This window comes from Paramisgurnus dabryanus, chromosome 18 (genome assembly GCF_030506205.2).
Source record: "Paramisgurnus dabryanus chromosome 18, PD_genome_1.1, whole genome shotgun sequence".
Lineage (NCBI taxonomy): Eukaryota > Metazoa > Chordata > Actinopteri > Cypriniformes > Cobitidae > Paramisgurnus > Paramisgurnus dabryanus.
In genome coordinates, this window is record NC_133354.1 from 13450750 (window position 1) to 13477028 (window position 26279).

The following is a 26279-nucleotide window of genomic DNA, read 5'->3' on the forward strand; positions in this document are numbered from 1 at the left end:
TTAAACTTGACCGCCGCGCGGCGCTCTCACTCGAGCACAGCTGCATTGGGTTGTAGGTCATTATCGAGTTTGTCCTCACGTTTGGCTTTAGACCCTGAGGACACTTGTGGTCCCCATTTAAATTAGGCTACTGCATATCAGTATGTCACCACTTCTATAAACAGCATACAGTACAGGATCGTACAGATATTTGCTCTTGGGCAATCGCGGATGTTTGTTAATCCTGATATGATAAACCTTGTGTATTTAACATGCCTTTACGTAACCATGGTGACAATTTCTGTCATAACATGTTCTGTGTGGGAAGCATCCAAAATATCTGTAATCGGAATCTGTAAAATTGTTGGCGAACACTATGCATAGCATTGAAAAAAGTGTGAGGTACAGTTAAATAAAACACGTCTAGTGTATGCCCATATTCAACTTGTTGGAAGTTTAAACACGTAAGAATACTAACAGGTTATAAAGGAAATGGGTTTACAGAAAAAAAATGAAAAATTAATATAAAACAAATAAATACAATATTGACAGTATTTTATTTTTTTTAAATGTAAAAGAGTCTATAAACAACAACAACAACAACAACAAGACATCAGCCATAAATACCTTTTAATAGTTTAAAGTTACTCTCTATATATTATGTATTTTAAATGTACCATATAAAAGCATAAGATTCACAATAAAATAATCAACAGATATGATACAGTAAACTCGGCAGTCACGAGGACACCTCGATGGTGACGTCACTCTATCTGCCCGGGGAACAATCAGAGGCAGCGCGAGGCGAGCCCCGCTTGAATGGATTTTGTCGGTGAATAACTTTGCTGCTGGTTTCTTCTCACTAGCCCACTTCTCACATTTACAACCGTTTTGTTGTTATATCCAACAGTCACTTAAATGTATCTAAAGCCCTAAATTCAACTGGGAAAAGTCTGTTAGCAACAATCCCCTGAGGTCTGTTTGTTTGTGCGGCTTAACTTTTGCAAAGTGGGTAAGTGCAGAAAGCTTTTATTTTTTCTTACACATTTTAACATAGTTTTAATTTCACGTGAAAACTTAGTAGAACGTGTCATGTAGCGGTCTAACGTCATTTTCTACGCTACATAATAAAGTGTATTTTCGCTACATTGCTACATTAACGTGCCAGTTTTGTTTACAATCATCATTCCTGTCAGCTATAACTGGACACAGTGTTGCTATTGTTTCTCATTGAAGCGCGCGCTTCTGTCCTGTTTGCTTTTCTTATCTTGTTGGTGGCTTCGCTCCATCTAAACATTTCGGTTTCCTGAGACTTCCCAAGAAGATCCAGGAATACCAGAGAGTACTGTTTATGTTTATTTTTTGATATCAGCAAGAGTCTGGACTTCTCACACCCTCTTTAACTTTTTGTACAACTTTAAAGAGAACACTTTATGCGTTAACACGTACAGTATAGTCACACAGTAGTCTACACATCTGATTCAAGCATAGTGAATGGCAATAACACTGCTACTGTAACTTGATCCATCTCTGTGTTTTGCCTCCAAAGATTTCGTCCGGGTTTTTTGCCATTAATAACAGTGCAGTTCTGATTCTTAGTTTCCGCTGTGTTAAGCTACAGTTTGCTTTGGAGTGTGTGTATGTCTGTGTGTACAACTTACCAAAGTTTGATTTTATCCAGGACTTTTGGGATCAGCTGAAATCTGAATGGACTAATATGAAGAGCCTGAAGGCAAAGTTTAGGAAGAGTGATGTAAGTACAAATATAACTTGACCTAGTGTCCATCTGATGATGAAAGAGATTGGTTTGAGAAGTGAGTAGTGTTGGTCCTACACAAATTTTGTCTAACACTAGATTTAATAGATATAATCTAATACCAGCCACACCGTATCTTCACATGTAAGTAATGTTTTTATGAGAACTATGTTTTGGATACCTGTTTTCATTTATTTGAAATGTAAGGCGATACTTCGTTGAGTTTCTGTGAGTTTTTTTTTAAGGACACGGCAAGTGAATGACTCACGATCAGTCACAATGTCTGAAACTTTAGTTTTATGACTGACTCATGACTGGGAGTATAATCTTAAAACTGAGAATTGCCTCACTGCCAAATAAAGGAAAAAAAACCCCAGGAACTTCCTTCCACCAGATGTGATTCAGCAGTCATTTCTAAACCAATAGTACAACATCAGTTCCAGTCTACAGTATAGGAATGTGCTCAAATGAGACGTTATTGTATTTAATTGCGTGTTTTGGCTTGCTAAATCACTACTGCTTACGCTGAGTAAGCAGATAATAATAATTGTGAAATTGTGTGTGATCATCAAACCACTGCACTAAGCAGGGTGTTTTATACTTTCTGCCAACCTATGGTCACAATGGCATTTTCAGCAATGTGCATGTTAAGACCAAGCTCACCATAGCCACATTTACAGCTCGTAATAATGCAGATTTTTCTGCTTGTATGGAGGTTGCAATGTTTTTAATGTTTAGTAAATGGTGGTGTAGGTTGCACAATCATTTGGTTGCCTAGGAACAATGCTTTGCCATAATTGTATAAAGATATCAAATTGCAATGCCTGGCTGTTGCTGAAGCATTGCAAAGATGTCTTTTTGTGCACACTTATTTAAGATGTGGTAAATAAAACTACACCAGAGGATTGTGTTGTACTGTTGTAAAAGTAATCGAGTCGTTTGTTTAGTTGTTATTCAGTTTGTTTGATTTGGGTAAACAAGAACCTCTAAACACCCTTCGCCAGTGTTTGTTTTTGTTGCTTTTAGCTGCCTTTTATCATCACTTCTGCCTGTAGTGTTGCTTGTAACCCATATCATCACCAATCAAGCATCTTGTTTCAGTACTTGGCCATAAACGGTGTTCTGTGGAAGAAGAGGTGATTACAGAACAAGCGAAAAATATCCTCTTGATTCTATTTTAGGTTTTGTGTGTCAGTTCACAACTGTACAGGAATTTTCATGTAAGGCCAGACTTTCATTCTTGAGCAGAACAGGGGATCAGAGCTGCCAGGATAAATACTTATAAGACTAGCTCATTGCCAAGTTCTTGTTATAGTGATATTACTCTATCAACAGTGTGTTGTTACCCTATTTGAACATTCATGGCGTACCGGCGGCAACAGAGCAATGCACAACAGAGACAGATAGAGAGAGTGCTATTTGCATGTTGGCATTTGTGGCATGTTCAAGTCAAGAGTATCATAAAATCCCTTTTCTAGCCTCTTGTTCAGGGTGGCATAAAATTCCTCTCCAGTGTAAGTTTAAAGTTACATCAAGAACAGCTTGCTGTAGAACAGATGTGTTTTATCTTAGTGGGATAGCAATATTATTTGACTTCTTTCATCCACTTAAGGGGACCAGAATAGACCTTTTGTGCAAACAAACCAATCGCAGACACATAGCTAATTTTGTTATGTTAACATGATGAGAACTCTCTTTTATCTTCTCATGGACTCACTTGAGAGTTGAGCATATTTTACTGGAGGGTCTGCTTAAGTCATTGAGAAAACATTTGGAAAAGCTGCTCTACTACTGCCCAAAGTTTTTAAATTTACGCTTCACATAAGACTAGATGTTAGCCAACAATGTACTAAAGGCTTACATTTACATTATTATTAATAGGGTTCCTTATTGTCTTAACTTATTAGTTACATTAAATTAGAATACACAATATGAATACAATGCAAAATAAATGTTTTTTTTTATGTATGTGGTGTATCTTGGCTGCATGCATTGTTTGCTTATAGCAAGGGACTGCATATTACATTTGAACAAGAAAAATATAAAAAGAGTGAAAGTGTACAAGCAGTATATTTTTATAAAAGGCCATGCACTATTATTCTGTTTACTAGACAAAGATGTTTCTAGTTGTTCTGATTTGTACTCGGTTATTTGTAGGAAGTTGATAGTAATGAAAAGGAAATGAAAACGACCTTGATTTGTGTTTGTTAGTTGTGTCATTTTCCCTTTTGTGGTTTTCCTTGGCAGGGTTAATAGATAATTGTTTACTAGTGTTTAGAGAAGGCATCATTTAGCACACTTCTGGATATTATATGTAACACTTAAATTGAATATTAATTCCAATTTCCAATGTTAATGTGAAGTTAAACCTATTCAAATGGTTTCTTTACTGCCAAACCTTTTCTACTGCCAAAAGTCAATTCACTGCAAGGCTCCCAGCAGGCTGGATTGATCTTATCTGGAATGCAGTCATGTCCACAGCACTTAATTAGTGTCCCTACTCCAGCCTTTTTGTGCATTAACTGCAACCTTCAGCATGATGAAACCCTCTCTGAAATCTATCTCGAGCTGTCAAGGAAGATAAGGAGTGATTTTACTCCTCACACCGAACTTGAGACTGCATGAAAACGTAAGGGCATCACAGTTTTGTTAATAGTGTTTTAGTTTCACCCTAGGTCAGTTTATCTATTCTGGGAAAAAGTTACTTGCGGAGGAGGGAGGTACGGTTGTCAGGATGTTGATAAGGTTAGCAGTGCTCTCGGTGCTTTGAAAACCTTGTTGAATTACCTCATCAGTAAGATATGACTGCCAGGGGATTAAAAACAGGGTCTCTTCCATGTGAGGGTAAAACACAGAAACCTTTCTCACACTGTATGACCTCAAATGGTAGAGGCTAATGTCTCCTCTGCATTATTTATTTTGTGTGTTGAATCAGAGTCTATGCTATTTCACAGGCCCTGTAGAAATTTTCACAGTCATGTGTTCTAAAGTGAGGTTACTTTGGCCTAACAACAATTGTACAAAAAACGGAAAAGATCTAGAACTACTAAAGCAACTAAACGCTGTATTATGGGTGCTAGGCTAGTAGTTACGTTGTAAAGAAGTAATATGCGCCTGCGCACATACACAATCTTCTTTAAGCACGGAGTATAGTCAGTTTTTACTTGTATGCAAACGTATGTGCACGGTTGAACGCACAGCCTTCCAAAGTATAGTTTATGTACACTTTACACTTCGTATGTGTACACAGACGTACCATGCATTCGCATTGCGACAAAATGCAATGCATCTCCTGGGCTACACAGACTACATTCTCCTCTAGGTGCATGCTAAATGCGAAAATTTCAGAAATCCGGCAGTGTGTATACTCTTTACTCTTCTGATGACGAAAATGATCCATTTTTGGGTGCATGGTAAAAGTGCACTTTGAAACATGTTTTCAAAGTTTGTCGGACCCCAAAACACATATTTTTGTAAATGAACAGCAAAAATGCATTAGTGAAATGTGGTCATGTAAAATGCCAGTAAGAACACAAGGATGACCCCTTTCCCCTCGCCAACTTACTGTATTAAACTGCCTTAATGCTAATCTCTTTATCGTTTGTCATAGACTGACACCTTTCATACGTACAGTCGATCTCTGCTTAATTTAAACCTTAACAGGAGTGTATCATGGTCTACCCTGGTCATAGGTTACTGTCCCGTACCATTTCCTAAAGTAGGTTGCCTTATAAATAGCACCTTTTATTGACAGTGCCAAGTGTTAATTCTGTTGCATATGTTTGGTTGTGCCAACATCAAAGTGATTACTAAAAATAATATTGTTGAAAGTGAACCATTTGTCCAAACATGTTGCAAGATTTTATCAGACTGAGAAAATTCTTAGTTTGTCCATCGATTCATATCACATTTTAGAATTGTCCCTATATCATTTTACAAACCCTCTGTGTACTCAGTTTGTTTACAGGAGTATCATTCATTATGTCAAGTACCAATCACAGCTAAGCAGATAATCCCAGAAAATGCCCCAGACAACCAATCAAAGGCAATCTGGCAGCAGTGTGGTAAAGCGGATGAGAATGGGCACAGCGTGTATACATACTAAGAAGAGGGTTTCTGTATTAGCCTAGACCCAGCTGCCCAGCTTCTAGAGATTAACTAACGCTAGCCCCAACACATCTCTCCTCTTAACCTCAGCGCCTGAGTTGACATTAGTTGCAATTGCTGTACAGCACACACATGTGTCCCTAAACTGGTGCACTCTGTCTGCTAACCTTGGATAAGGAGCACTCAAAGAAACCGCTGTTAGAGTGTTTGTGTCATGTTTTAACAAAAATGAAAATGTTTTGCAAAGTGAGTTGAGAAAACGTACTTACCATAAATATTTCTTACTGAACTTGCATACCTGCAACAAACAGTGTCAGCTGCTGAAGCATCATAAACTGTAAGAGACAGCGATTTTTATTCGGGTTTATATACTGTTTTAGACCGTCGAAAAAAAGATAAAATCAGATAAAATGAGAAATCTGTTTTTCAGAATTCAAGTTTAAATCCAAAAATTGAACATCATTTTTTGATAGGATGAATTTAGTAAAATATGATCATTTTCAGACTTAGATTAAGTTGTTTATGTATGGCAGATCTATGTATGTTTGTTTGCAGAACATCTAACAAGTCATGTGGTTTTTGGGTTTTTAATCCTTATATCTAGTAAGACTAATGCAATACTCTACACCGGAATACTTCAGGCAGTTTCAGCTTTAGTTTATTTGCAAAGATGCATTGTTTCATACAAGGTTCATATGGTTGACATTAGAAGATCCTGAAAGTGTAACTACTAAGTTACTTCCCAGAGCCAGAGATACTTCCCCTTATATTATTCAGGTCTGCTATATTGTGGGCTTAGACAACATCTTTGTGATTTATTTCTAGGTTAATCCACAGTTGCACCGCTGGTCCAGCATTTTGTGGCAGAATAGGTATTGCACCAGAGCTTTGATCTTATATGGTGTGCTCATTTCTTAACTTTTTTTTAACACCATGGAGACTCACTAAAATATCCAGGTTTTGTATGAAGAAGGTGGTTTGTTGGTTATATGACTGTAGTGTGCATTTATAGTGTGGAAGGTGTACAATGGTTCTCAATGTTGTGTGAAAACATGATAAATGCCCCATTCCTTGTGGAGCTGCAAAGAGACTTTAACAGCTGTTGTTGTTTTTTACCAAAACCATAGACGTGAATCTGAACTGAAGAATTTCTCAGGTTTCATATCTCTGAAGCCGCTCTCCACAGTTTCGAGCATTCAGACCTTGTTAATGGTAAAAACACTGAATGGATATCCAGAGCCTCTGTTACAAGCACTTATTCCCTGTCCACTGGGGGTTTATCAATATGCCATATGTCTGAAAATCTAATAATGAGATTAAGAGGAGGATTATGTCTTCGGTGTACTTTCACCCTCCTGAACTGGCATCGCTGCTAGAGGGCTGGTTGAATGGACAAATACAGTTTGTACAAATTAGATTAAGATTTAGGATAGGAATACATTTTGAAAGGGGTTTGAAAATGTTATGCTTAAAGTAGCTTTTTTCATTTAATAATGTCCTGTAAAGTTGCTAAAATCTTTTTTTCACAATTAAAGGAACAACAATCAAAAAAGAAAAGCGAACCAAGTTTCAGCGGTACAACTAAATGTAATGGCTGAGATGCAGAACATTGTAAGAGCCAAGCTTGAACAGACAGGCGTGTGATAAGAGGTCATAGTCCAGTCTTTTCTCAAGGTGTTCTGCCTCAGCTTTCGAATTCGAGACACCATTAGTTTCTAAGCCAAGCATTCAAACAGCTAGTTCACATGGTCTAACGTGGTATATCAGTATTAGATACAGTTGGCTTATGTACAGGAACAGGCAACGCGAACCCATTCATCACCACTAAGTTTTCTGTTCTGCACATTTGGCACACGTCTTGTACATGAAATCCAAAGAAAGGCCTCATGTTTGATTTAGCATTAGGGCCGGTATAATGAAAACATTAGGCATGACATATCAAGTACAAAGGTCACAACTTGGCAACACGCCTACATTGTCTTGCAATATGTGAAGAAACGTTATCTAAATGTTTATTTAATTTGCGGGAGGTAAAGCAGTGTATATAAGCTTTTAATGATAGAGCAATTAAAAATGCAGTACATAAAAGCCCCTTTGATTAAATTATGATTGTCTTATATGTATTAACTTCCTTGCCTTGCACTGTCGTGGTTAGTTAACGGCATATGTTTATGAATAGATAACACAAATTAAAATGAAAACTGTTTGATGTAAACCACTTGTTTTGCTTCAAGCCCTATATTACTTGACTGAAGTTGACTTTTTATCAGATTAAAGTCAAATGCTTACTCTGAATGATGGGCGGAGGTAGTGTTTGTGCCATGCGTGTCTGTTTTCCAGTGGTTATTTACTCCTACAGGCTCTTTTGAGATAATGTTAAGTGTTTCCTGTTTGTGCAAAGACCCACCATGAAAAAAAGAAAATCTCTAGCCTATGGCTGAATCTTGCTTTTGGTTCTTCAGAAGGCTTAATGTAAATTCTCATTAAGTTTTTAATATTCTATAGTCCCAAGTTTTTAATGTGTTACAAATGTCACATCGGGGCAGTGTTCCCACAGCCAATAATATACAGATCTGTGTGGTCAATGAGAATAATTTTTGTTTAAAACTGAGACGATATCTAATCATTTTTTTTTTTAATGTATTAACTAATAAAGTTACATTAGTTTATAGTAATTCTAAAAATGAATTAATGAATCGCTAAAATGTTAAATGGAGAACAACAATGTACTTGGATTTTGCTGGGGCTGTTTTAAAGGCATGGCAATGACTTTTGGCATGCTTGTAAAACTATCTAGCTGTGTGTCTATGCATGCAAGTTCAACAAGCAAGCCCATCATCTGCTCTACAAATAATACTTAAAACAAAATGAAAATATGATCTAGATTTAGTCATCAGAGGGATTTTCACAGAGCCATATCGATTTTCCCGACTCATCTGTGTTGAAAGTGGAGTATCAGTCAATACATTCTTCAGAAAATCACTGCTAATGCTGTTTGAGTGCCCTTAAATGTGGTGGCATAGAGGCTCAATCAAACCCTGCTTCTTTACAAATGCCTGTCTTTTACAAACGTTCTTTTGTTTTGTGGTTTGATTTTATATGGCATTAGCTGATTGCAGATAGTAGGCCAAAGTCAAACAGTTTCTAGATATAGTGCTTGGTTTATTCTGGGTCGTGTAGTATTACATACACAGCATTTTAAAAGTAGTAACAGACTAGCAGCGGCCTCTGTGTTTTTGTCGACTGACCTTAGGTTGCTGCTTTAGTGCCTCGCTTTTGCTCGACTCGATTGAAAGCAATTACTGTTTAGGTTTTTATTAAAATCTGTCAACCTTTTCAGTACTTCTGATTTTTTAAAATGTGTTCATTGTCAAGAACTTTCAAAGAGGTTATGTTGGGTTCTGCTTTTAACATAACTTTCTCTGTAATGCACAGCACAATGACACATTTTTTAAATGTTTTTTTCTTGGTTAGCTTTGTTTTAGCTGTGAATAAGCCCTTTTAAGGAAAGTAGTTCATTAGTTCCTGTATTGCCTGTGAGGTACAAAAGAACTGGAAGAACGATTCATGCCACAGGCATTTTATTCCCTATGGGAGGGCTGTAAATTTTATGTGAAATTCAGTTGCTTTTATGAGTTGTTACATATGCTGGCTTTGACCAGCTTCTTTTGTGTGGATTTGTGGGTGTAAGCATTGTCTTTTTATTTCATTTAAATTTTTCCCAAATATGACAACCATTGGGTCTCATTCACTAAGCATGCGTATGGACAAATTTTTTCATAAACTTTGTTTACAGACTTTTTAACTTTTTAGACTTTTCATAATACTAAAATTTATTTTAAATGTATTCAAAAATGTAAGAACAACTTAGACCACACACACGCAATAATCATAAACAAGGAAAAAATATATAAAATATATAACACAGATATATATTATAGGGTTCTTTTTCCTTGTTTATGATTATTGCGCCATGTGGTGTTACGTTTTTGCATACATTTAAAATAAATTTTCGTATGAAAGTTTTTGTTGAATCGTGATTTGTAAGTTAAAACGTCTGTACGCACATTTTACGAACAAATTTGTGCGTACGCATGCTTAGTGAATGAGACCCATTGTTCTTTGAGTTTTGATTTTTTGTAAGTGCTCATAAAGCTTGCAGATAAAGACAAATGTGAAAGTGGGTTGAGGACATTTATGGTTGGTTAACAAGCTGAGGATGTTGCAACTGTAAACTTGAATGTAAAAATTTAACTTGAATGTTAAACTTGAACATTTTAATAAAACAACAAATAATATTACAAGACTTTAAACTGGTGTATTTTTTTTACAAAAAGTTACAAAACCAGATTCTATATAGGGATGAGAAAGGAGTTTCATATTATAGGATGTAAGTAACGTACCAGATTCCATACTCTTATGTATATAAAATATAACAAAGTATGGGCACAACATGTGACTTAAACAAAAACATGAGGTCTTGTGTTTTGCAATACTAGTGAAAATACTTTGCAGCATTTTTCTGTTATTCAAGAATGATTTAATAATAATAATGTAAACTTTTTTCCTTTTTAGACCCATGAATGGAACAAGAATGATGAGCGTCTCCTCAGTGCAGTGGAGCATGGGGAGGCTGACAAAGTCACTTCCTTCCTCTCGAAGAAAGGAGCATGTCCCACTAAATTTGACAGCGAAGGCAAATCTGCGTGAGTACCGGGAACTGTGTACTACAGAGGTTACATTACACGCTCTCTTTCCTATTGATCTAAACACTGACCTCTATTTTCTGCAGTCTATTTGTGATGTGCATAAAATGTGTTTGTACTGTATGTGAGTGTTTAGAGTAAAGAAGAAAAGAAGTGGATTGTGTTTTTTCATTCTTTCATCAGTGTGTTTATGTAGCAGCGGAAATTAAATGTTAACCAAACCAGTCATCCATCGTTCGCATGTCAGCTTTTTGTTACATTCCATTTATTTAAGCATTAATTTCCCCTTTTATAATTATAGGCGCACAGATGTTTAGATTTGAATGTTTCAGTTTGTTTATGCTGGGCATGCAGTTTAAACATTTACATTTTATGCGTTTAGCTTTTTTCCCAAATCCATTTGCAGTGCATTTAGGATGCATTTAATTGGTTTGTATGCTCCCTGGGATTCTAACCCATAGTCTTGGAATTCCTAGTGCCATGGTCTACCAGTTGAGCTGTGGGAACCAATTATAATGTGCAATGCAAATTTTTGGGATCTAAACACCTAAGCTGGTTTCAGAGCTCTTTATGGTTTTTATTCACAAACTTTGTTTTGGTGTGTTGTTTGCTCAGAAAATGTAGAAAGTGTTTCTAATTATATTTTTTAGTAGTTCAAAGCAGTTTGTGTGCTGTGTTTCTTTGTCTTGGCAAAGACAAATAGGATTATTTTTTATTGCAGCCTGAACCTGAATAATTACAACTTTATGTCTGCATGTTTAAAAAATATGTCGTAAAATGAATTCACCAGATTTAGTTTGCCAGAAGGAATGTTTAGTTTGCTCTGTTGTGAGTTATGTGTTTTTCTTTCCCTTGTTCAGAATTGAATAACCTAATGCAATATCCTTAAACTGGATTTTGTTGTAAGCTGTGATTTTGATGCCTTCACAATGCTAAGGTGTTGTATGGATTGGCAGAGTCTTCCTATGCATTAGCTAAGTTTTATTGGGTATTGTTAGGTGATTGCTAGATTGTTGTAGATAATTTCTTATAAATTTATATTAAAAAGGTTCACCCCTAGCCTCTATGATATTTGTGTACATGCATATTAAGGCTTGGGTTCATCCTTCCATCTAAGTCCATGAGATTAATTTGTCTGGTTTTGTCTGCCAGGTAAAATTCAGAAGAGTTTCAGCACAATTTCAGTTGCAATGAACAAAGTTTATTAATTGTTTAAGGTATGAGCAATAGCAAAAGTCATAGCAATAACCACTCGTTTTTTTATGCGATCCTCATCAGCTATGACGGACAAACAGGAACGTTCCCATGAGCCACACATTAGAGATGAATTGTTATAAATGAGCTCCAGTGAATGGAGAGCAATAAGCTTGATCTCTGTACTATGTAAATAATGAACTCCGAAGCTGTTGACCTGAATGAGTCTCCAGTGTTCTGTATGAGGATGACTTGAGCGGAAACGTTCTCATAGGCTCACAATAAATCCTTATCTGCTCATTTGAGGAGTTCATTGTACTGAAGCGTTTGTTCTTCAGAGGGTCCACGAGCCAGAGAGGCGCACACAGAACACAGAAGCTCAGTATTTGCCAAACCTCATGTGATTTGGTAATCATATGCTCTGGTGACCATGTCATTTACCTTGTGAAGTATTGTGAGAGAATCATCATATTATCATCATAGAAAATCATAAGTTATGTATGTGACCCCGCCTGTGAAAACCTGGATTAAAGGGACATTCCACTTTATTTGAAAATTTACATATTTTCCTGCTCCCCTTGAGTTAAACATTTGATTATTACCATTTTGGAATCCATTCAGCTTCATTCAGGTCTGGCGCTACCACTTTTAGCATAGCTTAGCACAATCCATTAAATCTGATTAGACCATTAGCATCACAAAAAAAAATTACCAAAGAGTTTCGATATTTTTCCTGTTTAAAACTTGACTCTTCTGTAGTTACAATGTGTATTAAGACTGACAGAAAATTAAAAGCTGTGATTTTTTTTTAGGCAGATATGGCTAGTAACTACTCTCATTCTGGTGTAATAAAAATCAATGAAAATAGTCCCCTTTGTTACTTTCAATGGCAGGGGACTATTTTCGGGCAGTGCGTAATATCACTACGCCTTATGCAGCCATGTTACGGCAGCAAAGTCACTGATTATTACACCAGAATGAGAGTATATTCCTAACCATATCTGCCTAGAAAATCGCAACTTTTTATTTTCTGTCGGTCTTAGTACACGATGTAACTACAGAAGAGTCAAGTTTTAAATAAGAAAAATATTGAAACTCTTTGGTTATTTTTGAGGGCGATGCTAATGGTCTAAACCAGTGGTTCTCAATCCTGTTCCTGGGGACCCCCTGCTCTGCACATTTTGTATATCTCTCTAACCCGACACACTTTGCTTAGTTCATGGAGCTCTCATCTAATGAGCTGATGATTTGGGTCAGGTGTGTTAGATAAGGAATACATACAAAATGTGCAGAGCAGGGGGTCCGCAGGAACAGGATTGAGAACCACTGGTCTAAACAGATTCAATGTATTGTGCTAAACTAAGCTAAAAGTGCTAGCGCCAGACCTGAATGAAGTTGAATGGATTCCAAAACTGTAAGAATCAAATGTTTAACTCTAGCAGAGTTGGAAAATAAGCATATTTTATTTTAAAGTGGAGTGGAGTGTTTTTTTTTTTTTTTAATTTATTTTTTAAAGTTCACCTTGATATCTTTAATACTGACTGAGTAAGGCCATTTGATGAGATTTGATGAATTTGTTCTCGAAAATTGTTTTTGAGAATTTTCCAATTAAAAACAAGCTTATATTTATCACTGAGGCACAATTGAACCATTTTTTGCCTGTCTCATACCTCCTGAAAGCTGAGATTCTCCAAAAATGTCCACAAAGCAGAAAAACATTAAAATTATTGTAGCAGGTTGCACGTTTAATACTCGCTTCAGTCTCATATTCAGACTCTGAATTCATCACGCACCAGCATCCAAAAATTAAATTTTTTCAACATGTCATGCAGCAGCTTTAAAATGTATTGGAAATATGATGGTTATGTTTTCTGAAGTTGAGCTGTTCCTGGAATTTTGGAGATGACATGAAAAATATTTGCACTAAAATAAAAAGAACCGGGCTGAAGCCGCAATATTTATGCCTTGCCCTGCACTGACCCGATTGTCACTCGTGTGATTTTTGGTTTTCACTTTCTAATGATAGAAAAGAGGTTCATGAAATGAATGATATAGGCCTAAGAATTATGTGTAAAAAAATACAGTAGCTTTATGGATACATCTCTGACAAATCAAAAGACTCTCCACATGTAATTTCCAACCCACATGGCTTTCTCTATTCCATGCAGCAAGATGTTAGGCAACCACAGTCACCATTAACAGTAGTATTAACATTAACATTTAAACCTGTTAACTACTGTTTAATTTCCCTTTTTGGGTGCTCTGGATTTTTAGGACTACTGGGTAGTTTAAACTGAGTTCGCTTAAAGGTCCAATTTGTGTTCAAAACTGTCTCCCTATCTTACCTTGATATACAAAGATAATCAGTTATACTTTACAATAAGGTTCATTAGTTAACATTAGTTAACTACATTAGCTAACATGAACTAATAATGAACTGCACTTATACAGCAATTATTAATCTTTAAGGGTGTCACGATTTCGATTTTAAATCGGTTTAAATGAAGACTTTGATATTCGTCCTTTTCTTTAATGTGTAAGAGATTGTATACTTTTCATATTTTTGTGGTTATCAGCTGTAAATATGTACGCAATTTAAAGTATTTATGTTTGTTACCGTTAAAATTGTTTTGTGCATTGTGCATATTCCAGTTGTTTTCTTTTATTATTATTATTATAATTTTTTTTCTTTAATGTATTTTGTCATTGATAATTTCTGCTTGTGATTGTTATATATATTTTTTTGTGAATGAGGTATGATCATGTGACGCCTAATTACCTGTGGGTAAGTTTATAAATAGTGGTTTATCAGCTGGGTTAATTTGTCTGATGAAGAGCCAGCGTGCTCGAAACGTAACCTGATGCCATGCATTGTTTTTAAACAATAAATATTTTTGATACTTTTGGAGCTTTGGTGTTGCTGACTTTGCATTATTATACTACTACGTTTTTTTGGTCGAGCACCCAATTTAAATTGATGTGCGTGCTTTAGCCTGCTTATAAATCGAAATAGATCGAAATTAAGTCACAACCTTGAACTTCGAATTAAAAAATGGAATCGTTGATGCTGCCATACATTAACTAATGTTAATTAATGAACCATATTGTAAAGTGTTACCATATAATCTCATAATAATAATAATAATAATTGATAAGTTAAACTGTCAGGTACGATCTTGCAGGTAATGGCAGATTGACTTAATTTCCCTTAAACCAACAAAGATGAATTTTCATTTCATAAGTTTTCATTTACTCACCCTGGTATGTTTTCAATTCCACATAGCTTTCCTACAGATTAAGAATAGTATGGTTCTAGACAGTTTCCTAGGTGACAGATATTATTCACAGTAACTTATTTTCATATATTCATAGGTCTGAGCCAGTTCAATATTAACAATTCTGGATTTTATACTATATTTTGACTGCTTTATTCTCTGCTTTGTCCTTCGGCCATTACAAAGAATGAAAAAGAAACACTGCAGTGTAACTTATTCACACCCGATTGCTTTACTATTGCTAGAGGACAAACAGCTCTACTTGCAGCATGTTGTCAGCCTCCACTTGTCTTTTAGTTATTTACTGTATAAAACCTACCAAAGTTTATAAATGATCTAAAAACCACGGTGCAAGTTTTACCAGAGTTTGTCTTCTCTTCTCTTCTCAGTCTACATGTAGCAGCGGCTCGAGGTCAAGCCGAGTGTCTTGCAGTCATTCTTGCTCACGGAGCTGATGTTTCTCTGCAGGATGCTTCAGGTTTGTTTAAACAGTACAATTATGGTAAACATTTTTTCTTGCATTACGTCAGTGAATCTTAATGAAAGAAACTCATGTTTTCCTCTCTTCACTTTAGGTTTTACTGCTTTACACCATGCTGCCAAAAACAACCATCCTGAGTGTGCCAAAAAGTTGATGCAGGTAATGCGTTTCAGGCATTCAGTTGTGTTTCCAGGACTCTTATTTTTCCAAATAATGAAGCGACAAGCATTTCTGTAGTTGTATGCACACAGATGGACTGAATGCTAATGAAAGCAACAGCCATGTGCATCTCCATGCTATGTGTGCCAGTTTTTTCATAAAGCAGCAATTGCACAGCGTGCCCTCAAACATGGCAAGTGTGTCATGTTTAAATATGTGTGTAGGCAGGTTGGGCGTTTGAAGACTCCCCAGGGTCTCCTGATGCACCTGTTACCTACTATAGCCTCTATTGTGGGCGGCTCAAGTTTGGCTTCATCTGATTCTAGCAAAGCTGCACATATCTCACTGATGTTTTTACAAACTGTCAGCTCTGATCACCAATGGGTGCTAGTATAGATTTTAAAGCTTGTCAGTTGGTGAATATTCATGAATATGTAAGCCCACAACAAACTAAATGAAATCTAAAACTTTTCGCTGGCAGCATAGTTCCAGAGGTTTTATTTTGCCCAATAGAGATCCACCTTATGTAAATGTAATAGTCATACAGGGGCTCAAAAGTATTTAGACACAAAGTACACTTGAATTTTTTTTTTTATTAGATTAGATAATATACACTCACGTAAAGGATTATTAGGAACACCTGTTCAATTTCTCATTAATGCAATTATCTAATCAACCAATCACATGGCAGTTGCTTCAATGCATTTAAGCGTGTGGTCCTGGTCAAGACCATCTCCTGAACTCCAAACTGAATGTCAGAATGGGAAAGAAAGGTGATTTAAGCCATTTTAAGCGTGGCATGGTTGTTGGTGCCAGACGAGCCGGTCTGAGTATTTCACAATCTGCTCAGTTACTGGGATTTTCATGCACAAAATGGTTTAACAAAGAATGGTGTGAAAAGGAAAAAACATCCAGTATGCGGCAGTCCTATGACCTCTAGCATCAACAAGGCATTTTCGCCCAGAGGAGAATGGGCCGACTGATTCAAGCTGATAGAAAGGCAACTTTGACTAAAATAACCACTCGTTACAACCGAGGTATGCAGCAAAGCATTTGTGAAGCCACAACACGCACAACCTTGAGGCGGACAAAAACTGAAGACCCCACCGGGTACCACTCATCTCCTCTACAAAAAAAAGAGGCTATAATTTGCATGAGCTCACCTAAATTGGACAGTTGAAGACTGAAAAAATGTTGCCTGGTCTGATGAGTCTCGATTTCTGTTGAGACATTCAGATGGTAGAGTCAGAATTTGGCGTAAACAGAATAAGAACATGGATCCATCATGCCTTGTTACCACTGTGCAGGCTGGTGGTGGTGGTGTGATGGTGTGGGGGATGTTTTCTTGGCACACTTTAGGCTCATTAGTGCCAATTGGGCATTGTTTCTTACCATGTCCACCCCTTTATGACCACCATGTACCCATCCTCTGATGGCTACATCCAGCAGGATAATGCACCATGTCACAAAGCTCGAATAATTTCAAATTGATTTCTTGAACATGACAATGAGTTCACTGTACTAAAATGGCCCCCACAGTCACCAGATCTCAACCCAATAGAGCATCTTTGGGATGTGATGGAACGGGAGTTTTGTGCCCTGGATGTGCATCCCACAAATCCCCATCAACTGCAAGATGCTATCCTATCAATATAGGCCAACATTTCTAAAGAATGCTTTCAGCACCTTGTTGAATCAATGCCACATAGAATTAAGGTCAAACACAGTATTAGTATGGTGTTCCTAATAATCCTTTAAGTGAGTGTATATTGTATTAAGTGGCATCATCAAGCAAATTATATTTAATTTTACTAGCCAGTTTTGCTCTTATTTTTAACTAGCTGGTTTCAAGGTCATGTTTGTAAATTGTTTTGGTTGTTAATATTTTTTTAATTATATTACAATGACATTCATACAGTTTTAAAGGTGACTCAATTGTGCTGGCAATTCTTGAACCCACCATATTTTTTCCAGTAGTGTTCAGTGATTACATATGTTGTTCATTTTGCCAAAGTACACGTTATACTTTCTAGGCATTGAAGATGTTGCCCTAGGTTACAATGCAAAGTTTTGAATCATGTTGTTCCACCAAACAAGTCTCATATACTCTATATATGTTTCTCAAGCACAGCCCAGTGTTAAATTCATTAGCCTTTTCCCCTGGAGACCCAGTGAAACAGAAGAATTAGCTTTTCCTCTAATGAAAGGGACTGACAGTAGCAATTCTGTTGGATCCAGCAGTCATAAACTCAATCTCCTTGCTCGACTTCCCAAACACAACAAATACTCTCATGTACTCAGTGCTTTGGGATTGTTTATGTGATTTGATGCAGAAAAAATGCTTGCTAGGCTAATTTTGCCTAAAGTATGACAGATCATAATTTGGAATGACAATGAGGCGCCATTTGGTCTTTACTGGTAAATTAAGATGCAATGGTTTCTAACAACTTCTCGGTTTTTGAGGGATGAAACAGGAAATTATTTACATTGTAAAGCAATCACAGTTTAAAGTTGAGCGGTTGATTACTGGCAGGCAGTAATCACAGTTAATAGGACGTCAACTAGGCACATTTTAAAGTCTGATTGGTTGCTGTAGTCAGTCACCTCTCCTGTGATAATGCCTGTCAGATAAATGTGCCTTGTGCCTCTTTATCCATGAACACTGGACCGACATGCTGTTAAATGCTTAACAGAAATGAGCATCATTAAATGGCTATGTGCAAAATGAAGCTTTTTTTAACTGAAATGTTGTAATTGATGTAAAATAGGCACAGTTGTCAAGGATGAAACTTGGATCATGGATGATTTGTTTTAAGCAATCCTTTGTGCTTTCTTTTGTAGAGTAAGTGTGCGGTTGATGCTGTGGACAGTTCGGGGAGGTCGGCTCTTCATCACACAGGTGAGGGATCAAAATCTCCTTGTTTTACTGAATTTAAAGGAAATCCAAAAACAGATTGAATCTGCCCTAAAGAGGACATTTCACAAGACTTTTTAATGTCAGATATTAAAATGTCAAATAAATGTGAGATTTCGCTCAATATACCATATAAATAATTTATTATAACGTTTTAAAATTGTCACTTTGTAGGTGTGAAAATTTGCCATTATTGGGTGTGTCCTTTTAAATGCAAATGCTGATCTCTGTACTACATGGCAGCATTGTGGTTGGATAGTGCAGATTAAGGGGTGGTATTATTATAATAACAACCCCCTGATGACATCACAAGGGGAGCCCAATTTCAATGACCTTTTTTTCACATGCTTGCAGAGAATGGTTGACCAAAACTAAGTAGCTGGGTTTTTTTTTTTCACATTTTCTAAGTTGATAAAAGCACTGGGGATCCAATTATAGCACTTAAGTCAGATTTTTATGATATGTCCCCTTTAAAGGAATGGATCATCCGAAAAAGAAAATTCTGTCATTTTTTACCTACATGATGTTGAATGACTTTCTCCCACATGACACAAAAGATGTTTAGTTTTATTCTTTGAAAAACACACTGCTTACTCTTTTAATATTATAAAATGAAAAAGGACTATGGCTGCCAATTTTCAAAATGATAAAAAATTATATCCCACTGGAGGTTAAAATCATCTGTGAAGACTGTGAATCACTGAATATATATGAGAGATCTCTTTGATTTTAATGTTTCCTGTGATTGGTGTCCCCATGCAGATGCACTCTACCGAAAATTAACCCCACGACTATTCAGCTGCTTCTGCACTCACAGATGCAGAATGACATGTTATTGCGGGCCATTTTTACAAAATTGAAAGATAGAGGGCAAAGTCACACATCATGTTTTTATTCATAAAGAGTGTTCATTTAAAAAATTGCTCCCTTGCCCGATTTTGCTCTCTGTAGAAATAGTGAGGTGTGAAAAAGTGACAGCTGTTAGTGCTTTCCCGTCCTTCGGGATTGAACGGGGGTGAGAAGCAAAGCAGATCCAAAGAGATTTTAACCACCTGCGGGTCAAAAGCCTGCTGGTAGGATATCATTTATTCCCCAAAGAAATCCCATGGCCAAAACATGGTTTCATGCCGAGTACAGAGTACAGAAAAACTTTAACCTGTGAATAGGATGCATTCATGCCCATTCACATATGAGAATGACTGCTTTTGTGATTGGTTGAGACTAAGACAATGCGTCATTTATTTTAAAGGGGGGACTAATGATTGTTGGAGAACACTAATAGCCTGATTTGGTCTCTGTGGGAATGCTTGAAAAATGTTCACATTAATTAGTCTTTAAGAAATTTGTCGCCCAGATGTTATATTCTAGTTTGTGTGTCTGCGGGGATAAGCTGCTGTTTCTTATTATCTGCTCTGTCTGTCTCATAGCTGCCAACGGAAACGTCGCGATAGTTCAACTTCTGTGTGAGCACAAGTGTCACGTCAATCTCAAGGACGTGGTATGTATGAGTCTAAGATTTCTCTTTACATAAGAGTTATTTGAACTGTGCTGTGAAAATATCTTCTGGCCTTCCTAATCTCGCTCTGCATCTTAAAGCTGCCTGTGGTCTACCTCAAACATGTGAAATGACAAACGCATAGTTTCTCTTTGACTCTGTTCTCTAGAAGTCCGAATCTGTTTTTGGTGTTTGGCTGAATAGACTATAAAACCATTTGAGGACACTGTGACAGGGAGGTTACTTCTAAGATCGTATTTTCCCTTGTACCACATTTTTGTTTGCTTCTACAGTACACTTTCTTTTATTCTTTTAAAACGTTCACAGTTTTGTTTTCAAAATTGGTCCTGTATAAGTGCACTGTACTACTAGTATCAGAGCCGGCGCCAGACCATAACTAACAGGGGGCCACTTGGCTTCCAACGGGGGGGCACGCAATAGCAACAATAACTTGCAAAAACAAGAAATTAAAACAACAAATACAGCAAGCACACACTCATACAACTGGTACAGACTGTCAGCTCATTTCCCGTATAAAGTGCAAAAGACCACAAACTATGCGCAAAACTATTGAACTTCGACCGCGGTGTGAGCGCAAGCTGAGCTCCGCTGCGCCCGCGCTTTGCTTGACGCAACAACAAACCGCCCTCGCGCGGCGCAAGCCATTGAAATGAAAAAGCCGCTTTACCATAATCACGTCGTAATGTTGTTAACGGTCTATAGCCACACTTCACATTTAAGTTTATGTAATTTAAAACAACGCTAACTTACCTTTAAAATAGCTGAAGACGGCTTGTACGAACATTAAACTTCTTTAAAACAGTGTCATGTAGATTCGAAATTCCACCCCGACCTCTAATCTGAGTTTTTTTTGCCAGTCTGTGTTTGCATGACGTCAGATGAAGCAGGCGGTGCTGGTTCGTTCTAAATGTTCGAATATCCATATTTTACACAATCCATAAAATGCCGCGAAAAAACACGTTGCTAGTATTAAGTCACAAATATGCTTAAGACGTAAGACGGGTGAGACGCAGCAATACATCCAATCAGAGAAACTGTTCTATTTTAATTAAAGAAAACATATATCAACTATATTTTCCTCATTTGATTACTTTACAAGTCATGAAACATTCAATGTTTAATTTATTTTAATTATTCTTGATATATATTAAATTAATAAAAATCTTTGTAGGGGGGGGGCACAACAACCTGTTTGGGGGGCACTGCCCGCGAATGCCCCCCCCCCTTGAGGCCGGCCCTGACTAGTATAAGACTTTGTTTTTACAGTACACTTTGTAAAAAGTAGGGTCTCTTGGAAAGCATGCACAAAGTATTTACATATAAAAAAAAACATACAGTTCTGTGCAAAAGTATTAGGCCACCATCACCAGCTATGTTGTTTTAGCAAAGTTTTATTGTCCATCCATATTTATTTTTAACTCTTTTTTTTTTTAGATTCAAACAGAAAATACAGGAAATATGTACACAAAATTAAAAACAAAAAAATTTCTGAAATAAATGTCTTCTTCAGGCATCAGTCAGTATTTAGTGTGACCTCTCTTGGCACAAAACAACACATCTTGAGCTTTTTTGAGGAGACTGAAGTCCTGAAGTCATTCAATTAGAATTAGAATTAGAAATTAGGATTTAAGGATTTAGGGAAGTTTACCCTAAATACACTTCAGCTTATACTTTTTACACTGTTTTTAATACTAAAAACACATTTCCTGTATTTTCTGGTTGTATTCTAATAAAGAGACTGAGAAATAATTATATATGATCACTAAATTAATGCAAAAACAATAAATCTAATGGTAGCATGGTGCCTTTGCACAGTATTGTATATATCAGCAAAAAGGAAAATGTTTTAAGACCACAATGTTATGTGCAGCATGATAATAATAAATACCAGAATAATTTTGTATAAATATATATCACACTGACCCTATTTACCTCTTTAATCCAATCATGTAGATCTAAAGAATACGACAAATATATTCAACATGCATAGAATTTTTGGAGCCTTCCCTACGGTGCCTATTTTAATGCAGTAAATAATCCACAATTATTCTCCACAATCCTTTAATATCCCTTAAAAATCCTTTAATACAATCCTGTTTAGTTTTAGTGACCAAAAGGGTACTTTTCTGACTGTGGTGACACTTAAAGGCTCCATGATGCAACTGTAGAGAAATGTTTACTGAATGCATCAAATATTTTGTTGTAATGCGCATGTCAGAATAGATGACTGAAAGTAAGATGCAACAGCTAAACTACCTGTCACCCCCCCCCAAAACTTGGATATTACCAATTTGAAACTGTTTGACTGTTTTCAGGTATGTTTTATCCGAATTGACCCCATTCATGGTCCTGATCTCACTGTTCACAATTCTTCAGACGTTACACAGGTTTTTCTAAAATATTGACTATTTCTTTTAATTTTTCCCTAAGAAATAAGTCACTTTATTTAAGAAGTGAACAAAAAATTTGTTGCAGTAAGCTAAACAAAAACATATATACATAAACAGATGTTATTTTTTGTTTGTATTATGCCTTTTAGTTAATACATTTTCTCAATGCCAACAAAATAATACATTAAAACAAAGTTTCTGAAAGTGGGGTTCGCCAATGCATGGGAATTGCAAGGGGAGTTGACACAAATGATTATTTAATTATAATTAAATTATCAAATGTAATAAATAAATATATAATGTAAAATCAAAATAAAACACAAAATATTTTGTTTGTTTATTCTGCATTTCATGTGACCATTACTACAATATATCAGAAAACTGTGAAAAACTATCTGCAAAATAGACAGATATGATTAATGTACCAATAAATGAAATGACCAGATGAAGGTCCAATAACAGGTAATAATAACAATAACTATGTAAAATACCACTAATAAAAACTTTAAAACGGGTAAAAAAAATTGTTGCATTACTGCAAATGTGCTATTAAATTATTAAAATGCTTACTTAAAATCTCAGGAAATCCAAACATTGTTCTAAGATTTTTAGATCAAATGAATTTTAAACTTCTTTTCTAGTCTTACGTTAGACTTTATTCTTGCCATATAATATATATCCTTAGAAGCTGGGATGACATTTAAAAGAAAAGAAAGAAGAAAGAAAGAAAATCTCAGGATGTTCTCAATCTTTTAGACCAAGTACCACCTCAGACAATATTCCACTCTCCAAGTACCACCATAACGACCAACATTAAAATACAGAAGTGTAGTATGCCTACAGCTATGCACAATTAAAAAAATTGTATTCCTAATTAGAATATTCATTATTGTCAGCCACTAAACATTGTTATTATACAGTTTAAACATTAAAACTGCTCTGTGTCAATTTATTACAGTTTTTAAACACATTAGTCACGTCTTTTTTGATTATTTGCATGCTTATTGTAAAACTTAAGAATATAATATTATTTTTGTTAAACATTTTTGTCATCATTTACTAAACGCCACAAAGTAAACCATTTAGATTTGAAAAATTCGGTCCCTTTGTGCATTTAAAGGTAAATACTCCTATAGAGATCGACCATATTTGTTTTATAAGTTGTGATAACTCATCTCTGTTGACATGACTAGTAATTCTGAGTTGATTTAACCAAAAATTTTAGGGCAGCAAAGTATTTTTTATAGTGTGATATTTATGCATTTTCCCATTATCGGATATCGGTTTTGTAATATCGGATTGACCGTTAAACGCAGCCATCTTGTGGCCGTTTTGACAATTGTGCACAGGACGCCACAGTATCTGAGGACAGCAGTTATGACGGCAGAGTGACGCGACTTCATTAAAAGGACTCTGAGTATACTTTTATTAATCAACTTATTTAACATAACAGACATTAATGCACAGATGAGATGCCTGATATGCAGTGTATGCAGCTTGGCTGAAATAGAGACGAACTCATAGAGTCACGTAAACTGATCCATCAAATACTGTCCCAATAACGGTGCAGCTTTGCATGAATTAAACATCCATGAATGACTGTTTGATGGAAATAAAAATGCTGAATTAAATTTGTTTTTTGTTATTTATGCTTGTCGGTAGCCTCGTAAAATCACGCTCATAAATATTGCTGTTCACTTACTGTGTTGAAGGCTAAAGCAGCCATCCACCACATGTAGCTAACTTTTAACAGAAGTTATATTAACATTTACCAAATAAACGTTATTTTGCTAAAAAGATCTAAAAAAAACATCTGCGGATAATAATGATTACAGGTAATGCGTGAGCATAAAAGCATAGGTCAACAGCAATTTCATAAGCTATAACAACAAAATATTAATTATTCTGACAAAAATAAGAAAAGTAATTCAGTTAAGAAATTCAATGACACATAAGCTGTTTTGTTTGTTACATTCCTGACAATGTATTATTGCAGTGAAATTATTCATTAAATTAATATTATTCTCTTTGAGACACCTCTATTTATAACATTGCATGCAAAGAGGGAGTGATTGTTATTATTATAAGGGTTTGTTCAGTTCAGTAGTGTTGTAGTAATTGTGTCAAAATCAGTAGTATTACAGTAAATAAAAATTGGCTATCTGGCACATAAGCATCCAAATATTTAGTATCGGTAACGGTTTTAAAAAAATCAGTATCAGTAGTTTAAACATTTAATGCCGATTTTTTTTTTTGTATTGATTGCTAAACTTCACACAGCAACATTTGCTCCTTGAATTTGAAGTGGATACTTTAAAGTTACTGCCTTCTCAATCCCTTGTGTCTCGAAAGAAAGCAATGAGGTTTGTTTGTCTTTTGCATACAGTACTTGTTTTGGAAAACCATCAGTCACAGCCTCGCATTTCACACATGCAGACACGCTTTGTGGCATCCTTCCTTCTCATTATCTCTTCCTTCACCGCTCTTCTTTCCTCTGTGCTGTTATAACGGGAAGGGTGGGTTGAACTTGGGCCTCGTGTTGAGGACAGCAAGCAAGTTTGTTTACCATTTAATTGTTCAGACTGAGTTTACATTAAATTCAGTGATTCCTCTGGGTACCACTAGTTGGTAGCCCACATAGCACATTGTGGGAACCACTGATTTACAGTAGGTCAAGGGGGATTGGCTGACAAAAAGACAGAATGTTTTATCACATAAATTTACATTGAACCACTGGAGTTTACAGCTAACTAATAGATCCCACTTTTTTATTTCTTTGTGGAAAAGTGGTAATGTTACATGTTCTTACTTTTCTATTATCTATCTTAATAATTGACACTTTACTGGTCATAATGTCAGCAGTCACGATGACATGAACCATTTATTTAGTCTGAAGCTGTAGACTCTGAAGCAGAGGGTCTGTGTGGGAGGCATCATGTCCTCGAGCTGTGGCTCTCACATTTAGTCAGCAATGACTGAAGGGGCTTCAGCAGAGAGTTAGAGATTTTGAGTCAGAGTAGATGTGAGTAAGAGGCTGCTTCTTTTACTCACTGATTATCTGCCATCCTCTTCCTCAAAGGCAAGCTTAGCAAATTCATGACTTTCGCCCACTCAGCCTGTTCCTTTGAACGCATACCTGCTTCCCTGTTGACATTGTAAACTCGAGTGATGTGACTTTTAGTGCAAAAAATCACTTGACTCTTAGGCTATTATTGGAAATGTTGGACAGCGTGTTCTGTCTTTGCTTTTGACCCTTTAAATTTCATCTTGGAGTTTTCTATTCAGCCAGAAATTGAATAGAATTTCTTTCATCCACACACGGTATAGCCGGAGTCTTTGGCTATACCCAAATATGAGAAACCTGTTTACTCGCCCTCTTGTCATTACAGACCTTGTATGGCTTTTTAAGCTTTACAAATAATATTATGCTCTTGTGTATTTTATGAAGAAGGAATTGCATTCCAAGAAAACTCACACTTGCTACTTTTTGTCCTGTTTTCCTCTTCAGCCGCTTTTGAATCGCTATAGCCATCCAAGATGTTTCCAGATTTTTTTAATAATGATGCCAAAGTGGGTTCAGATTTGATGTATTTAGATATTTGTAATATTTACAAGGTTTTTGTACAATCTTTCTGAGCGAGAAACATTAAATGGTTTCTCAGCAAATATGAGGTTTTCTCACTCTGTTTAGTGTTAAAGGATTTGTCAATTTTCTTAAAAAAATCCAGATAATTTACTCACCACCATGTCATCCAAAATGTTGATGTCTTTCTTTGTTCAGTCGAGAAGAAATTATGTTTTT

General features: G+C 36.1%; 1 protein-coding gene across 1 annotated transcript in view; it reads left to right on the forward strand.

Moving 5' to 3' along the window:
* The first annotated feature begins 657 nt into the window (after nt 1-657).
* Nucleotides 658-26279, forward strand: part of rai14 (retinoic acid induced 14) — a 39910-nt gene continuing 14288 nt past the window's right edge. Inside the window, exons 1-7 of the mRNA XM_065286758.2 lie at nt 658-991; nt 1661-1732; nt 10418-10548; nt 15407-15495; nt 15593-15657; nt 18499-18556; nt 19999-20069. Of these exons, the coding sequence (XP_065142830.1) occupies nt 1697-1732; nt 10418-10548; nt 15407-15495; nt 15593-15657; nt 18499-18556; nt 19999-20069 (450 nt within the window). The 5' untranslated portion in view covers nt 658-991; nt 1661-1696. The remainder of the gene's footprint in view (nt 992-1660; nt 1733-10417; nt 10549-15406; nt 15496-15592; nt 15658-18498; nt 18557-19998; nt 20070-26279) is intronic.